At 33.6% G+C, this 18,586-nt stretch overlaps 2 protein-coding genes across 2 annotated transcripts; one reads left to right on the forward strand and one right to left on the reverse strand.

Annotated features, from left to right (window-relative positions):
* Positions 1-1,369: 1,369 nt before the first annotated feature.
* On the reverse strand, positions 1,370-8,415 carry LOC130613515 (uncharacterized). The gene is made up of 6 exons (XM_057434848.1): positions 7,176-8,415; positions 5,960-7,048; positions 5,527-5,609; positions 1,820-5,165; positions 1,603-1,691; positions 1,370-1,451 (listed from the first exon to the last, which is right to left on the reverse strand). Exons 1-5 carry the CDS (start codon positions 8,413-8,415, stop codon positions 1,615-1,617), a joined length of 5,835 nt encoding a protein of 1,944 aa, XP_057290831.1. The 3' UTR covers positions 1,370-1,451; positions 1,603-1,614.
* Positions 8,416-10,525: 2,110 nt separating this feature from the next.
* LOC130614579 (calbindin-like) lies at positions 10,526-17,410 on the forward strand. Its single transcript, XM_057436004.1, has 11 exons — positions 10,526-10,757; positions 11,126-11,196; positions 11,698-11,787; positions 12,519-12,605; positions 13,045-13,101; positions 13,442-13,519; positions 14,335-14,384; positions 14,605-14,644; positions 14,809-14,865; positions 16,160-16,231; positions 16,803-17,410. The coding sequence occupies exons 1-11, from the start codon at positions 10,628-10,630 to the stop codon at positions 16,914-16,916; spliced, it is 846 nt and encodes a 281-aa protein (XP_057291987.1). The 5' UTR covers positions 10,526-10,627; the 3' UTR covers positions 16,917-17,410.
* Positions 17,411-18,586: the final 1,176 nt, after the last annotated feature.

An 18,586-nucleotide genomic window follows, 5' to 3' on the forward strand; every position in this document is an offset into this window, starting at 1 on the left:
ATTACAAACGACGATACAAACTTTTCCTATAGTTTTGTCAGAGATGTGATTGGTAGTTTTAAAGGCGATGCTGAAAAGTTTTATCCGGCCTTCTATAAATCTGTGTCTGAAAATATTGTTTTCAAAAATTTATCAAATCGAAGCTCTATTCTCCTTGGTTTTGAAGTGGCTAATCACGTACTTGCTCATCTCACTAATTCAACTGTAAAAGAAAACACTGTAGAATTTTCTTCCCATGTGAATTTTTCACCCAAAGAAAGAAACATAATTCAATATCTAAGTGGTTATGTATTTAGTACCCTATATCGTCGCATTAGGAGATCAAAAAAATCAAGAAGTTATCTTGGAGTTCAAAGTTTGGACATCTTATTAGCTGGAAAGTCATGTCTTGTGAAAGACGATAAAAATTCTGATTTAGTAAATATAAAGGACAGAGGAGGGTTATGGTCAGTAACCGATGATGTTTTCAGAATTTTTTGTTGTGCAGAACTTGAAGTTCGTGCTGCAACTGCTATTTTTCACCATACAATTGATAGTAAGAAAATTGTTTCAGACCTGCTTGAGAACCCTGTTGTGCTTTGTAATTACAACAAAATAACATCACACTCAACCGAAAAAGTCACAAAAGAATAACAAATGAAATTACTTGAGCATCTCATCATGCTTTATGTTCGTGTTCTAGTCCAGGAGCTCATAACAGAACTTTAGGTCCCATTTTCTACAAAAGGTTTGACCCTCTAAATAGGTTGGTAGTATCACGGACAATAAAAATCACATGGTCAGCTGACCCAATTTGGGGGCGTTTGGGTCCCAGGCCCCTAAAATTACCCTAATTCGAGACTCCTATTTGGTCCCATAATTCTCAAAGCTTAAAAGTTAGTAACGTGTGTCATTATATGAGAGAATCTGAAAAATGATAAAGCTTACCGAAAAATTGGGTCTTAAGACTGGGTCAGACCCCCCTCAAAGACCATATTTAGGACCTTAATTTGTCCCCATAAGCTACAAACTCCAAATTTTGCACAAACATTCTCTAACATAGTGTAATGTCAGTGGTCATAAAGCTGACCAAAAATTTGGGTCTCTTGGCCTAGTCAGACCAAGTCTCGCCCCAAATCCCAATGACTACAAAGCCCAAACTCAATATTTGTGTTCTATACTAACTATGTAATACATAAATGGTCGAGCTTACCAAAAAATGCGGTCCTATCAGCAGGTCAGACAAAGATCTGAACAGGGACTCAAATTAGACCTCATAAGGTACAAACTTAAAATTTTGTAAGACTATTGTGATTTGGCAAAAAGCAAACCAAAAATTACGGTCTCTTGATCAGGTCAGACAATAGTTAGCGATATCAAATTAAAAAAGAAATGCTCTGATAGCATTTAATAAAATATAAATATGTACAATAGGTTATAGCAGCATGATTGATATTGTTCTGCATCAGCATCTAAAGATGAGAAATGTCATTCAGTCATAAGATCTAGTTTAAACTACAATACAACATTAAAAAATATTAAAAAGGTTACTCAGTTCTAGAATATATGACATTGAATCCTATTCTGTAAATTTTTTGTCATATCCCACAAAAAAAATCTAACCTTAAATTATCATTACACGTCTTCGTCACTAGTTTCGTCATCACTGTCTGAATCGTCATCACTTGACAGTTCATCAAACCCTTCAAAATCTTAAGGAGAATGAAATACTTTTAATATTTAAAATAGCGGCGGCAGTAGCGGAAATAAAGAATTGCTTCCGAGTAATAATTAAAAAACTAAGTGACTAGATTGTAAAACTTAATATCCAAAATTTTACCTTCTACTTCTCTGGAGAATCCATAATAATTTTCATTGCTGGTGACATCTACTGCTTTTGGAGACATTTCGCCTTCGTACCACTTAATGATATAGCTGCCATCTTTCAGCAGCCAACCCATGTCTTCAGGAAGGTGATTTGGAGGCTCGGACGTTATTGATGACATCCATAACTGTGCAACATACTTTGTTCGATAAATCTTTTGACGCAACACTCGTAAACAAGGTGGTAGAGAACTTCCATCAAACTTTTTAACACAGGAAATTGCTTCATTTTCTCCTTTTGGTTTATACTTTTCCAAAAACATTACCAACCTAGCTTCATCTACAGATGATAGATTCCTTTTTCCATACATGCTGCATACAAATTTTTCCAACGTTGCAAAAGCGTCATCTGTGACATCAAGATTTGTTCCTAGCTGTTTAAATACATCTTGCACACTTTCATTTTTTTCTAGTAGTTTGAAAGGTCGAATTTTTCCTTTCCTACTAAACGATGCTGTATAGTCACATCCAGTGAAAGCATGGTATGCTGGCAAGGCCATGCAAATATTTTTGCCCAATTTCTGGTATATTTGATTAATACTTATGTACCTTAATGTATTTTTAGTGTAAACACCGGTTTCCATCCAAATATTCAAGCTGTTAGGTAACTTACTAAGGCAGCCAAGAGCAATTATCAGCACGTCAGTATCTATGGTTCTTATCACAACGTTTGCTGGTGTTTGAATCGAAGATAGGTGGTACAAAATTCTGGAATCAGCTTCTTCATGAGTTGAAAACAATTTAACGATCTCGGTTTTGACCACGATCTCTCCTTCAACTCTAAACATGTAGCAGGTATCATTGCGATTCATTATGACTGTTTTGTTTCCAAGTACTGTTGAATGCATGTTGTTTTCCCAAAAGAAGGCTAAGAACTCCACCAATGCTGCTTTGAAGTGATCATTTCTCAATGCATTCAACCAGTTTGAAGGTCTTTTTTGCTCAGGTCCAGTTATCTGATAAGCTCCATGTCTCTCAGTACATCGCAAATCCCTTTCACAATCCTTGATACTCGGGTGTACCATTTTGTCTAGAACAAAATGTATGATGTTTCCCTTGCTAGCACAAACGCGTTTCAAAATGAATGTTGCCAGAGCTCCAAATGTTGCTGGAAGGTCAACAAAAAGATGTAGGAAAAACATTCCATCAATTATGTTAACATCGACGCGATTTGGATCGTCAGTTTTTACTTTTGCTTCTAACTCGTTCAATAATTTGACTTTAGGGGTCTTTTGCATTTTGCCATCAACATGTCCAAGAGATAAAGGGACAGGTGTTAGAGGATACTTCAGTACCTCTGCCATATCAATTTTCCTTTGTAGCGAATGGTACAAGATGCTACCAAACAAATCTCTCATCATCGTTACAGCAACCACTTTGTTGTCAGCAGCTTTAATATTATACTTCGTTCCCCCAGTTGCAAATGTGTGTAATGTTTGTCTTCGTATAGGTTTTTCGAATCTTGCTGGATCTTTAGAACATTCGTCAATAAATTTATCACGTGCTTTGCTTCCAACACTAACGATGTTGAGCAAAAACTTTGTTGTGTCTGGTGAGGCTGCTTTTCCTGATGCTATATTAAAAAGATATTGTTTTTCAATAGCATCGTTAAATGGATTCATGGTTTCCTTGACCATGTTTATAACTTGATGTAAATCTTTAGAATTTTGTCGCATTCTGCTGGCCTTTAAATCTTGAGACACGTCTTCCTGTTTTGTCATCCCCAAATTTTCAAACACGTATGACACAATACTTGTTCGAATAGAATGACTTTGTGCCCATCGTTGACGAGCAGAAATAGAATTTGTTAAAGCTGATATACCTTTTCGCTGACATGCAGCATCTGCATTTATCGTTTGCTCTAATGTCAAGTCGATTGGTAATCTTGAGAATGACTTTTGGGTTCTTCGCAGCGAAAATAATCCCCTTTGAAATTCAGTGTAAACCTCGGGATGAGAGTCCTTTAGTTTGAGAAGATTATCATGATAACGGACAATCCAACGAGCGTAATTTGGATGGTTCATGCTAAAGAAATAGTTTGCGACTTTAGGCAAGCAGCACACATACAGATCAAAGTTTCCATCCCTCAAGCTTCTACTAAAATCATGGTAAAGTCGAATCATCTCGACGTACCCCATCCAATATTGTGCTGTTGCACCATGATTTCCTTTCTCTGTATCTTGCCTGAATTGACTGTATTCACGCAAGACATTGTTGACTTCTTTGGATACTTCATGTCCTTCATGCAAGTTCAAGGGTTCTTGGGATTTTATGAACTTGATTTCTTCTTGGATATCTTCTTTTAATTGAATTTCCTCTCTTTCTTGAAGAAAATATTGAAAATGAAGAATCTCCATTGCAAGTGCAAGTATTTGGTGACATCTTTTACTTCTCTTGTAACACTTTCCCAGTAAAAATGACTTGAGAGAACCTTTTTCAATCACACCAGCTTCATTTAGGATATGCGGACCACCAGATTCAGCGATGTACTTGCCAAATGCGCTAAACATGGCCATCTCTACATGGAATGCACCTAGAGCGACAAATATATTGTCAAACTTTGGAGATTCTTCTGCTTGAAGTTGCATAGCCACTTTGGCAATCGCAAGATCATATGTTACTGAAATGTTTTTTTTACCACATTCATTCGCAATCACCTGTGCACGCCTCAATGTTTCTGCTACTACAGCTATAGAAGTTGGAGACTGATTAATTTGTGGCAGGTACCAAACTTTTTGCAGATTGTTGGTATTTTGAAAAATTATAGAATTCCAGCCAACCCACATTGGTGTAGTGTCGGGTGAAAAATAAAAATCCATCATCCACAAGGTATCGTACATGCGTGCTTTGATATATGAAAGGGGTTCTGACGCCCTTCTCTGGTCATCTAGTGGAAGCATTATTCTTGTTAACATCTTAGGTTTTTTTCTGTACGGCTCTATGTCTAATCCTACAGCCAGAAATGATCTACGTTTTTTCTTTCCAGATAGCTGAGAATTGCCAAGGGTAGAATTGTCATCTTCTTCCAATGATTTGTCATTATTTTGTGACACAACTTGGTACGCTATCCCAACAGTATCATGCAAGGTATCCTTTCCACTTAAAGTTTCAACAAATCTGTCAAAGTTGTCGAATGCAACGCCTGTTCCAAGACTTGACATTAGTTTCATACCATGTGGTGTGGCATTCCCGGCCTTTGTTGATGTAAAAGTTAATTCTGTTTCTAGTTCTTCGATAATGCTATATCTGACTAGGCCAAGAGACCCAAATTTTTGGTCAGCTTTATGACCACTGACATTACACTATGTTAGAGAATGTTTGTGCAAAATTTGGAGTTTGTAGCTTATGGGGACAAATTAAGGTCCTAAATATGGTCTTTGAGGGGGGTCTGACCCAGTCTTAAGACCCAATTTTTCGGTAAGCTTTATCATTTTTCAGATTCTCTCATATAATGACACACGTTACTAACTTTTAAGCTTTGAGAATTATGGGACCAAATAGGAGTCTCGAATTAGGGTAATTTTAGGGGCCTGGGACCCAAACGCCCCCAAATTGGGTCAGCTGACCATGTGATTTTTATTGTCCGTGATACTACCAACCTATTTAGAGGGTCAAACCTTTTGTAGAAAATGGGACCTAAAGTTCTGTTATGAGCTCCTGGACTATTCGTGTTTTTTCATTTGTGAAAGATAAATGTGAGCTGCACAAAATTGCATCAAAACAGAAAAAAGCTCGATCTCTACGCACTGAAATCAAGAAATCTTCAAGCAATCTTTCAGATGGACATTGACACTAAGAGTCCAGAACAGTGACTATAAACCTGTTACAACTGCTATTTTTATAGCAACAAATTTTAAAACAATATTATTTTGGCACATGGTATAATAAATAATTATGGAAGTCTACAAAAAGGTCCAGGTAGTGTATATAGGTTTTAAGGTATTTCACAATATTTTTTATTAATGTTTGTGTTAAGCAGAAATACAGTGCTTGTTCTTGCTTATTAAGCCAATTTAATGTTTTTTATAAATGTGTGGCTATAAAAATAACCGTTTTTAGTTTCTTCTTTCTTCCAAGTGTGTTTAATTGCTCTTACGGCATGGCACAGTTTCAATATCAATTTCATGACAGTTACCAGCTATGGGTCGGAAAATCTTTTGTGTTCTAATTGTGTTGTCGTTATAACCAAAATCACGGATTGATGGGTTATCTTTCCTATGACCAATGGCACGTTGACGACCAAAGTAGTTTTCAAGGGGATCTTGACAAAATCTTTCTGTCAGTACATATGGAACACCATTATTAATTAAATACTGGATTAATTCAACAGTAGAATGGACAGTGATTTTGATTCCTTGGTAGGTTTGCCGTGAAATAAACATATTTGCTCTAGTATTATCCGTAAAATTACCAGGCCTATAAGCAATTGAATCCTTCCATGTTTTGAAATATCCTAGAAATGTTTCGGTCAACCATAAGAATCTTTCATCATCAACAGATGTGTACGGTTTAAGAAATGGTTTACGTTTAATTGCTGCTTCTTTGGTATTCTTGACGTTAAGACAGTCAAAAAATTGGTCGAACATATTACAATATTTGGCAGTTGCATTAGCTTCTGGTGGTCCATATAATTGAAGAGCGTTAAAGACAGATTCGCTTAACACTTGTGCTGCCAGACGTACATTCATGACTGAATATGGTGTGAACTTGATGTGGTCATTTGTTATTTTAGGAACAAGATGTAATCCACAGTCTAAGTCATCAAGGAATAACTTTGAAATATGGTTCCAGGTGATATAACTTCCATCATTCCACATACCTCTGGTACATCTTCCTGCCAGAGAATTACTCAGGCAATTGCGGGCTGTTTTAATTAAGTGTGGTGGATCTGAGATGAAGTAGATGTACCGTTCCTCATCCGCCATAACATTCAAAGTGCGGTATGTTACGTCCACTCCTGCATTAATGTCAGCTACACGGGTCATGTTTAGGTGCATATGGTACATTCGTCGGTTTGGAGATGCTCCATCACTTGTGACACCAACAACTTTTATGCCACATTTTTCCTCCAGTATGCCAACCGCTTTCCAAAAGAGAGGAAACAATTGAATTGATGTGACATTGGTAGTAGCAAAATTTGCAAATGAAAATTTTAAAGGATTTACAATGCTTCTCACAAGAAAAACTAAGACATGAGATGCAATTTCATCAACCTTTTTCAACGCAACATTTGTCTTTGTTAAAACCTTTCTTTGGACGAATATAGTTCTTATAGTCCCTTAAACGACGTCTACTAGGGAGTACCAAGAAACCACTGTCTTTCTTATCGTCAACACGAATCTCATCATAAAAGGCGGGGGATTTTGCAGCTAAACCCAAGCAGTAACGAATGATCATAGGATGATAGCGAACACCAGTTTTCGATGATGATAAATATTTCTGCTGCTCTTCCCAAAAAAATTTCATGAATGGTGGTATCTTGCGATTAGTTGTTGACATAATTTTTATGAAATCATCACCAAGACTTTTTTGGACTGGAACTGCACAAGTGGAAATTTCATCTTGCATTTTCTTTAACTCTTCCTTTAATTCTTTATTTTCCAACCGGTGATTTTGAAGGGTTTTTATGATTCGGTCTGGAGAAGTCATGGAAATTGGTGCTTTAAGTTTGGCAGGTGAAATTAAATTGTCCCTTTTCCTTTTCAAACTTAGGCTTTCTTTTGACTCCGACCTAACACATTCCAAGCATTTTTCATAAGAAGGTGGAATAAGAACTATGCAATTTGGAGATCGATACCATTTGCTTTGATGAAGAGGTGCACTAGTACTATCCTTGATGTTAAATACTTTTGGAACACAGTGCTCAAGACAGCTACCAGCAAAGTGGTCTGTCAAACCTGGGCATAATTTCAAATCCATAATTAATCTTGTTAAATATGTGATTGTAATAAGTTTGTCGTGTTTAGCAGGAACAGACCATAATAAAACACGAACAGTAAAAACAAGATTATTATCAACATATATCTCATACTTTGGAACTGAGTGGATAGCATCATGGCAGGCAAAAGAAGCACAATCACTTGTATAGGTAAAACTCCAACCGACTAATTTCAATAACTGAGTTTTAGAAATAAAATCTGTAAATGACTTGTACTGATCAGTAATGACATTTTCCACTGGTTCAATTTTTTTCTGCAAAATTGATTGTGCTGATTGACGCGGCTTAGAAGATGTGGAGGATGAAGGAAAACTTTTGATAGGAAGGTTTATTGTGGGGATAGCACCGGGAACAAGTGTGGTTCTGCTAGAGTGGTTACGATTCATTTGATCTTCGCTGAAGTGCTTTTCACAAATATATATTTTCTTTCTTTGAATTCTATCCCTTAGAGCATGATCAACTTCCCTATCTCTTATCACAACATCAACTAACTTTTCTCTCCACGACTTGTCAAATTGATTCTCACCAGCAGGAACTTTAAAAGTAGATAGACCTTTATATTTAGCCCTTCGTGAAACTGTGCAACCGTATATAGAGCAATTTTCGCCAGGCATGTTGAAAATAATTCTGTTTAAATGTTTGTTAATCCTATGTTGTTTACAGTAACTAACCACTTAAATGCGCCATTTTTCAACACGAGCGTGCAGTCAAAGCACTGGGTACGAGGTATATTCTGCTAACAAAAACATAAACCATAGAGCCGCGCGATTCACCAGACTATCTCTTTTTCTTATGACTATGCTAAAAGGCATAATATGGATATATCTGAGTGACAACGAATAAATTTGTGGAAAGGAAACTGAGGGATAAAAATGTTAAAAACTATGTGATTTCTTACCTTGATTTCAAACTTAAATGTACTTCGATTATGCAATAAATGTGCTTCGATTATGTAATAAATGTGCTTCGATTATGCAATAAATGTACTTCGATTATGCAATAAATGTGCTTCGATTATGTAATAAATGTGCTTCGATTATGCAATAAATGTACTTCGATTATGCAATAAATGTGCTTCGATTATGTAATAAATGTGCTTCGATTATGCAATAAATGTGCTTCGATTATGCAATAAATGTGTTTCGATTATGCAATAAATGTGTTTCGATTATGCAATAAATATGCTTCGATTATACAATACTTTACACAATGTGTCTACAATCTTGTCTTGACTGGCGCCAAAGTGAACACACATTCCATAAAGTAACCATTCTAATTCGGAAAAATATTCGTCCCAATTTCACTGCAATGACTTCAATTGTTTGTTGTGATAAGTCCAATAGCAAATGACACAATACGCCTCTAAGTTCTCTGTGTTTAATTGGGTTTTCATCTCGCAATTGGTGTTGCCTAAATCACCTTCATCAAGCCTTCTTTAACTTTAACTTAGAGACAACGAATAATGTTGTGGGACGGACATTTCTTATTTTATTGAATCATCTTGCTTTAAAAGCAAAAGCAAAAGTACTCTAAATCAAAGCGAAACGGTAAAAGTTACCTTCAATTAAAAATTATTACTGATTTTTAGAGTTTTCATTTAATCGACACTTCCGTAAATCTCACTTCGGCAATATATAAAAATTTCAAAATAAACCTGTCGGACGGGAAAAAAAAATTAGCACGTTTTATTTTTGAAAAATCCAACCATTGACTATTTTAATGACCGCGCATAATAGCCCATTATTTTCTTCGATAGTGTGGCAAAAATGTACTCGTTTGAATCATGTCCAGACTATAAAAAAGAACTAAAGGTGTTTAAAAATCTGTCGGACGGACAATTCAAGAACCTTGACTTGAAATTAGATTGAGATATGGTTCCGCTAATGTTTCCCGATAGAAGATATCAGAAAAATGTATGTGGCAAAAAAAAATGTCCGTCCGACAGATAGTGTAAAAAAATCCCTAGCTTTATGATCATTTTTCAAAATAATTTTTTACTTTATTGCTATCAACTGTTAATATTTTTAGTTTCTTTAATATTCATATATTAAATATTTTAATGATTCAAGTGAAGTTAAAGAGATTTATTATTTTAACAAGCATGATGACCTAATTCAAAACAAGCCCTTAACCGAGTCTTTACGCTACATTAACGCTGTCAGAAATTAAAACTTAAAACCAAAACGTACAACGTGGAAAAATGAAATCGGAATAAATTGTTTGAAATTAAAATTAGATGCTAAACTCAAAAATTAATACATCTGTCATAAGCAAAAAAGTTAAAAATAGTGGTTAGTGTGAACTTTTACAACAAAGTTAGGAATTGACTTAAAACTTGTAATGTTTGCGTGGAGTGTTTATACTTCTCTACTTTTAATATTTTATTACAATTTCTTTACTGAATCTCGTGTAAGAGCATTTCTTAACTTCAAAATGTGATGCTATCCTGGTGTGCTGTTGCCTTCGCTACACCTGCTATAAAACTTTTAATGTCATCTGAGAAATAGAATCTCATTTTGGCAAATGTTATGTACAAAATGTTCTTTTAAGCTTTATGGAATTAGACGAAAAGGAATAGAACAAAGTTGCTTTACAAAACCATGGAAACAAACCGACATAAATATTGATAGGTATTCATTAATTAACTTATTGTTTCAATTGCAGATTCTTAATACATTAATTGCGCATGAATATTTTATCGGTCTTAAAATGAGAGAGAAAAGTGTTAAATGTGTTAATAAGTTAAATACATTTAAGTGAGGACAAATTATAATATAAACAAGATAAAACGAAAAATTATCAAAAATTTAATTCTGTTATTAAAAAATGACGAAAGACCAAAAGAAAGAGATTGATTTGTTTGCGTATTTTTCATTAACCTTACCAAAGTGGGCTGGTGAAAGATTCGTGACAAGCCGACAGTTTTTAAAAGCATATAAAAAACTTCAATGCTCAGGTAACACTTTTCCCTTGAAATATTTAATCGTTATGTAGTTAATTATCTTCAGTTATATAATTATATGACAGATTTCATTTATATTATAATAAGCATATTTTGCATTTATCGACTCGAGGCAAAGTTTAATTGACCGGCAGTAAATGATCTGATATTCAGCAAGAATAGGCATGCAATATCTGTTTTATTGCATAGCCATAGGTTTGTTCAAAACAAAGGTAATTAATACTTTAAAATTTTTAATGATAAGAATCAACAGGAAATTGGTCAAAAAAGCAATATCAAGGTTAAATTAGCGTAAAGGTTGGTTCTGTGAAAAACTGGGTTGAAATAGCATAAATTATTTGATAGACGTTTTTCTGTTTTAGATAAAGGATATATATGTATCGACGATCTTCATAGATTTCTTGATCTCTTGTTTGAGAATGCACAAGAAATGGTTAGTTAAATATATTGATGTTTTTGTACATATATATATATATATATATATATATATATATATATATATATATATATATATATATATATATATATATATATATATATATATATATATATATATATATATATATATATATATATATATATATATATATATATATATATATATATATATATATATATATATATATATATATATATATATATATATATATATATATATTATTAACTTTATTGTGACCTTGTTTACCTCTGTTTCTATCTACCTTTGGATATAACACGGTGGCATACATTGTTGTCTGTGCAATGAGCTTGCCTGTTTATGCAGGACAAAACTCAAAGTTTCTAAAATGTATAGTTTTTTAATGGCAAATTTACCAGACGCTTGTTGAGCAAAAGTAACAACCTGACAGAGTGACAAGCATTTTGTCACTCTGTCAGGTATGTTCTTAACATGGGACAGCATATTGTTTTTCGTGTTTTTTGTTTTTGTTGTTAGGGTGTGGATTTCAACATGATGAAATCATTTATAAGAGATTATACGTTTTACATGGAACATAAGAAAGAATACTGGATATCACTAAAGGAGGTAAGCATCTGTTTCATGTTAAACTCGTGTAATCATCGTTTAGGATATAAGGAAATAAAGAGATAAGTTCTATCTGCATTCTTACAAATAAATATACTAATATCAATGAAATGAAATATGGGAGCAACTTTGTGTCAGTCTCTTTTTGTTGTGGTACCCTACTTAATAGTTATTTTCTTTTTTTTTTAAACGTTGGCTTTTTTTATGAAAAAACAAAAGTACTTTACACAACAGGAAAAGCAATATTTACACAAAACTAAACACTGTCTCCTGCTTTTTACGAGAAACCATACCGTATTTTCTCTATTTAATAAATTTTCGAGATTTCAGGGTGGGCGTTAATTGGAGAGGGGCGGTAATTAGAGAGTGGGATTTCATTAAAAACAATTGAAAATTTTAAGTAATACCTAAGAAAATCATTTAAAAAATCTTCCCCATCCTCGTCTTGATCTATGATATTGAATTCTACATTTGCTTCTTCGATATCGGAATCCGTTTCTGCGAATGGGTCCTCGTCGAGGCCCTGGTCGTTAAACAGAGTTAATTGATCCTTCAATAACTGTTTACCAGCGAAGGATTGGTTGATTTTCTTTAAAGCAGTGAATTAAACGATCATCACTGAGATTTAGAGTACATTCTAATAAGCACCCCCTTTACATTAAACATGGATAAGCGTTAATTAGAGAGGGACGTTAAATAGAAAGAATATGGTGATTAATTTTTTATTTTAGTTGCTTAAAACCATTCCGATGATCGAGCCCAACTACTTATTGAAATTTCGTGGAAGAGCATCGTACACAGCAACAGATTTTATGTTGGTAAGCATGATGGAGATAGAGAAATGATGGAGATAGAGAATAACTATATCTAGCCATCTAGCTATCTAGTTATCTTGAGTTTTCAGAATATTGACTAACTTATTTCAGATAGCAAACGTTAGGGATAGCTATAAGATATTACTGCAGAAGGAAATGAAGCTCTTGTTTGAGATAGCGAGCATTTCTTGAATACATTAAATGAAGCAAAAAAACGTATAATTCAGCTTTAGTTTCGGCTTACTTTGTCATATTGAGAAGATTTACAAAACACTTCACGCTATAAAGATGCACAGAAAATACTAACGCAGACATAGAATACAAAGACGGATGAAATTTATAGAGACAGACCAACATTGTAAATGTGAACAAGATATTGCAAATTAACACTGTTAGTAACAATGTTAAAAATAGTTTGTTTTTCTAACAAATTGATGTTTAGATCTGGAAAAGATACGATCCAGATTACACTGGTTATCTTGATAAATCAGATGTCGAGGTATGATCAATTTAAATTCTTTAAGTCAATAGTAATTATGGACAAAAACGTTGAGACGGACTCCCTCTTTGCCCAAGCTTAATGTTATAAAAACAAAACCTCTGCCAAATACAAGGTTAGCCTACCAGAAAAACGTGGGTAAGTCTTTGCGACGTAATATTTGACAAATAATATTTTAAAATGTATTGTCCACAACTGTAGTCGTTGTTGCAGCATTATTGATATTAATTTATTTTTATAATAAGCGTAAAGTGGACATTTTAATTCTAGTAAGGTCTTCTACTTCAACATACTGTAAAATAACTTTGTAGGAACTAGACGCATGATTGTGTCTTTTTAGGTCTTAGTATTTGACATGTTGACAGATATAGAACAAAAGAGTGCTCCGAAGATACACAAGTTGCTCGTCAAAAAAGTAGTAAGTATATTTAATGGATTTTCGTTCGGTGAGTTATTTTTTTTATGATTAGTTTTTTGTCCTCTGTGCAGTTAAAAAGAGAGAAAGGCTAACTCAAGCGATTGAAACTTTCGAATTCCCAATACTCATTTGAAAGTTTAATTTTTTTAATGAGTATATTTCTTTACATCGGCAGTACATCGCTATTCGTCAGAATATAATATGAGAGAATATAGACTAAAAACAGGTTTAAATATTCTCGAAATACGGTGGTTTATAATAATATCCTGACTGCTCCGTACTGATCTGAAGAACATCCTCAATAAAAAATCCTTCGGCATCACACTTTAATCTGACATCTGCATAAGCTCAGGACTATATAAAAACACATTACAAGTTCGTTAGGGTTTTGATTTGCTATGCATGCTATAAATCCCGCATAGGAAATTATTACTTCATACTTGTCGTAAATAATGTTAGATCTTGGGACTCACACAAAATAAACTTCTGTAAAATTTTAATATAGGTTATATTATTCTGATGCGAATGAAAATGTAGGTTATAAAAAAAATATAAAAAATGCAAAAAGTTGTGCGTCTATATTTATTTACCCTTTTTTAATCCCGTCATACCTTGCGTAATACATCACCATATCTGGATCTGTCGTGAAATCAGTTTGTACAGTATATTGGGTTTTATCTCTACGACGAAATGTGCTTTCACCGTCGACTAAAAAGTTCATGTGATAAAAATAGCATGTGTACAAATTTATTGCGTACGTGCATTTGTACGAGCACTTTCGGGAACGCTACCTAAAAAATTATCTCATTTACTAGCTTTCTAACAGCGATGAGGACGGAAGAATAAGCTTTACTGCGTTCAGAAGGTAAGTTTCTTTGTGTTTATACATTTTTTTTCCACGAAGTTAAAGTTTTGTTTTCCTAGTCAACATTAACTTTGAAAATTTTACTGTCAGAATTCTCCTTTATTGATCTGATTTTTATTTCGTAATACCATCGCGTATCACTTGTTAGAAAATGCAGTTATTTTTTACTATACGACTGGATATCGAAATGTTATTGTTTTTTTTTTCATTTTTAATTCAGATGCTTGCCTGTCGAAAAAAATTTCATGACTCAATATCAGGTAAACATTTACAGTTTGTTATCTTTATTAGAAACCAGTAAATTTATTTATAACTTACAGAAAAAAACAGCTGCAATTAAAAAAATCTTGTTGTCCATTTTAGCAATTTATATCTCGTCCATTTTTAATCAACGCGCATGATGTATTTTCTCTTTATATTTTAGAACTTGTCCGCCCTGACTGAAGCTGATGCAAAACGGATTTTTAGCCACTATGACCCTGTAAGTTATATGCATTATACACTGTTTTTTATTATAGAAGACTAGTCGATAAGAAACCGTAGTCTACGATCTAGATAGGTTGTATCTTGTACATTAGGGAAGATATAAAAAAGAGCGAATTTGTTCTTCTTTTTTTATTTTTTATTTATTGTATGAAGTATTTTTCTTTTTCATTCCGCAAAAGATAAAGAAAAATTCTTTCTCTACAACATTTGCGCAACATCTATTGTCCCAATTTGTTGCATAACATGTGTTTCCAATACAGTCGTAAAGGTAATGCTTGGCACTCGTTATGCTAATGGAAACCTACATTTAAAGGAAGTTGCCAATGTTGCGATATATTGTGTACAATAATACGCAATTAGCTAGTTGTAGGAAATGATATACCAATACAATTATGTACAATAGTTCGTTTTGATAATGCTTAAATTTGCAGAAAACAAAAGAATTTATTGGGATAAATTTTCGCGAGGATTAAATTTCGCAATATTAAGTCTCGCGTATATCTGAGAACTAGCCAACCACGAAAATTTATCCCTGCCAAATTTTTAAATAATTGCCTGATCCGCGAAATTTATATAAAAATATGTCGGAAAAAATTCCATGGTCGAAATCTCAACCTTCCACAAACGTTCGTTCGTTCTTTTCTTTACTTTCTTTGTCACTTTCCTGTATTCCCATAAGAAAAGAAACAGTAAAAATTATAAGACATAATCTCTTCTTTATATTAAACTAAACTACCTCTTAGTTATCGATTACAAAAGTATTTACTTTTTCGCCTGGCTTGGCTTTCTCGGCTGGTTGATTTTGATCTCGTGTGGCGGCATTCCAGAATGCTGTTCTAATGTCACGATCGCCGTTGAAAATTCATTGTTTTTGGAGATTTTTCGACAATAGATTTGGCTGCTTGCACGAGAGCTAATTTTGCCAGTTTTAAAAAATAGTCAAAAATGTCGAAACGCGAAATTAAGTACCCGCAAATATTATAAAATGGCTATCCGCGAAAATAAGTCCCAGCGAAATGCTCAATTTCGGGGATAAGCTTAAGCGCGAAATTTAATTTATCACATAGTAAATAGGAACCTGCTACTAGATTTTTAGAATTGAACTGATTCCAAAAATATTACATGCTTTGAACTCTCAGTATAAACCCTTTGTATCATCATTGTACTTCGTGGTTATATCCCTACAAAATATTGAACAAGAATATACAATTCTACACAATTATTTGTAGCAATATAATGTAGCAATGGAAATTTAATATTTTTCTTATGGTTATATTTCTGTTAAACAGGATGACAATGGAAGTCTTAGTGGTCAGGAGTTAGAAGCTTTGATAAGAGACGTTGCAGAAAGAAACAAGAAGGTGATTTTTACAGTTCACATTTTATATTTGAAAATAGGTCGCTACAAGCTCTGTTTCTATGAAGTATACTGGAAGGGAAAGTAACAAAGTGGATTCTCTTACTGACTAAGGGTGGAAATTTAGTATTGAAGAAAATTTAGATTGGCCTAATAAAGTCTATGCTACATTTTAAATATTTGATCATTCCTCGTTAAATTAAATTAACTCCAAATTTTCTCTGCTTAATTCTATTAAGAGGTGAGTTCTTCTTTGAAATTTTATTAGCGCTTGTGAGAAACATTTTTTGGAAAATTCTATACTTCGAGGGAGAAAATTTTATTTTTGTGACAGAAGTAGTTCTTTTTTTTTGAATTTAAAGAACAAGTCTTTTCCATAAAATGTGGTTGTATAAAAACATTTGTGCCGATTTCATCGCTTAGACAAAAGTAGTTCATAATATATGGCTCGTGGGCCCTTTATCCAACCCCACTTCCCTTTAAAAGGGTTACACGAGGACAAAAGTTCCCCGGTTTATTAGGGTTAGGCAAATTATAGATATTTTTTAAATTACATGTACTTTTTGAACATTTAGGGCGGCGATTTGGAGTACATACTACAAAAGACGGATGAAATGCTGAAACGTGCTGGTGGAGCGGAAACTGGAGCGATACTGCCGATGCATATCAAACACTTACACGATTTATGAACAATAACATAAAAATATGAAAAAATAATGTAAATATTATTTGAAAGAAGAATTTCGGCATAATTTATCCTTGGACATATAAAAAGCAACGTAGACATAGTTTTGGATGTCAAGGACAATCTTATATAATTCTATGTGTACTAAAATAAACCTTGATTAATAATACACATTGTCTGTTTGTCTGTAAGCCAAAGTATTCCAAGTTTCTATTTTGATAATTTAAGGGTTTTATGATCAAAGAGACCATTAAAGTCGCATCTATAATAATAAGCCTCGTTCTGGTAATAAGCCTCGTTCTAGTACTTTTATTACTTTGTGCTGACAGGCGAATAAGAATGCACGAAATAGGAATGTAGGAATATGTCAGGTAATTTTTGTAAGATTTTCCACAGGCTAGTGACTAGTGTGGCTAAAACTGTAATAATTTTCTGCACGACAGAGATTTTATTAACTGCATAATTTATTGCAAAATAAAGAAAGGGTTAACCGTTGAATGCTAGACTTCTGGTTAAAGTCTTTGATAAAAATTTGATAGATAAAATAATTAGCTTTTTTGATGCTATCTACAACCCCTTACGAAAATACTTAGACAACGACAGTTTTTTGACTATGTTACAAAATTGGAAAACAACATCGCAGCCTGACGGTCTTACTTTTCAAATGCGAAGGTTAGGTAAGCAGCGTTTCAATACGTCTGCTTTACGATATAATCCACGTCCGGGCCCGCAAACGCCACGAAATTTGAGAAAAATGGTCAAACTGACGTTAGCAACAATAAGTACATTATAAAAGTGAACTTTGACAAGTTCAAATTACCTGTACCTAGCTTAAAAACGACCTACATAAATTTTTAAAATTGACCGTCTTGTCTCACTAGATTCTGTGGATTCTTGTAGTAATTTACCTTACCATTATTCTGGATTAGTTACAATCTCAAAGATGTATTTCGCGAATTGGTCTTTTCATAGATTTTTGCGAATATGGTTGAAATTCGCAGAAAATAAACTTAGTAAAAATTAATCAACTTAAATTAGTACTGAGACAAATCTAAGATTTTACTCGAAATAATGAAAAAGTTCATCCGTTAAATTTTTTTCATATCTGTATATTAACTACAATCCCCTTAAATTGTCCTAAGAATTTATTCGGAAAACAGTTTCTAGCTTGAATTTATCATCTTGTGCGCGATATTCGTAAACACCCTAATCAAAATTTCACAAAAAGTCACAAGCTAATGAATAATGTTTCTTTTACAACTACGTTTCCCGAATATCTAAAAATTAATATCCAAAGTGTTAGCCGTTATTGAAGTGGAGTGAACGTTACTGAACACCAGTGCAGAACGGCAGTGATCTTGCTTTTCAATGGACTTTGCTATTATACTTAGCTATATATAACTAAGTACACTGGTATATGTCTGCTTGTACCAATATTTTTTATCATTAACCTGTGTTTTGCAAAAACGATTTTCACAACTAGAATGTGTTTATGTTAAACATTGTTCTGCGTTTGAAGTTCTCACGAAAAACAACGCCATTTGTGCTTGGGTTTGGAACCTTTATTTATGGAAACTAAAAGGGAAGAATATTTTTTAGTGCATCGCAATATCGTGTCAAACATCAAAAGTATGTTTTATAAACTGTATCGTTTTACTCGCGGTGTTCAAAAAT

This window comes from Hydractinia symbiolongicarpus, chromosome 11, assembly GCF_029227915.1.
Source record: "Hydractinia symbiolongicarpus strain clone_291-10 chromosome 11, HSymV2.1, whole genome shotgun sequence".
Taxonomy (NCBI): domain Eukaryota; kingdom Metazoa; phylum Cnidaria; class Hydrozoa; order Anthoathecata; family Hydractiniidae; genus Hydractinia; species Hydractinia symbiolongicarpus.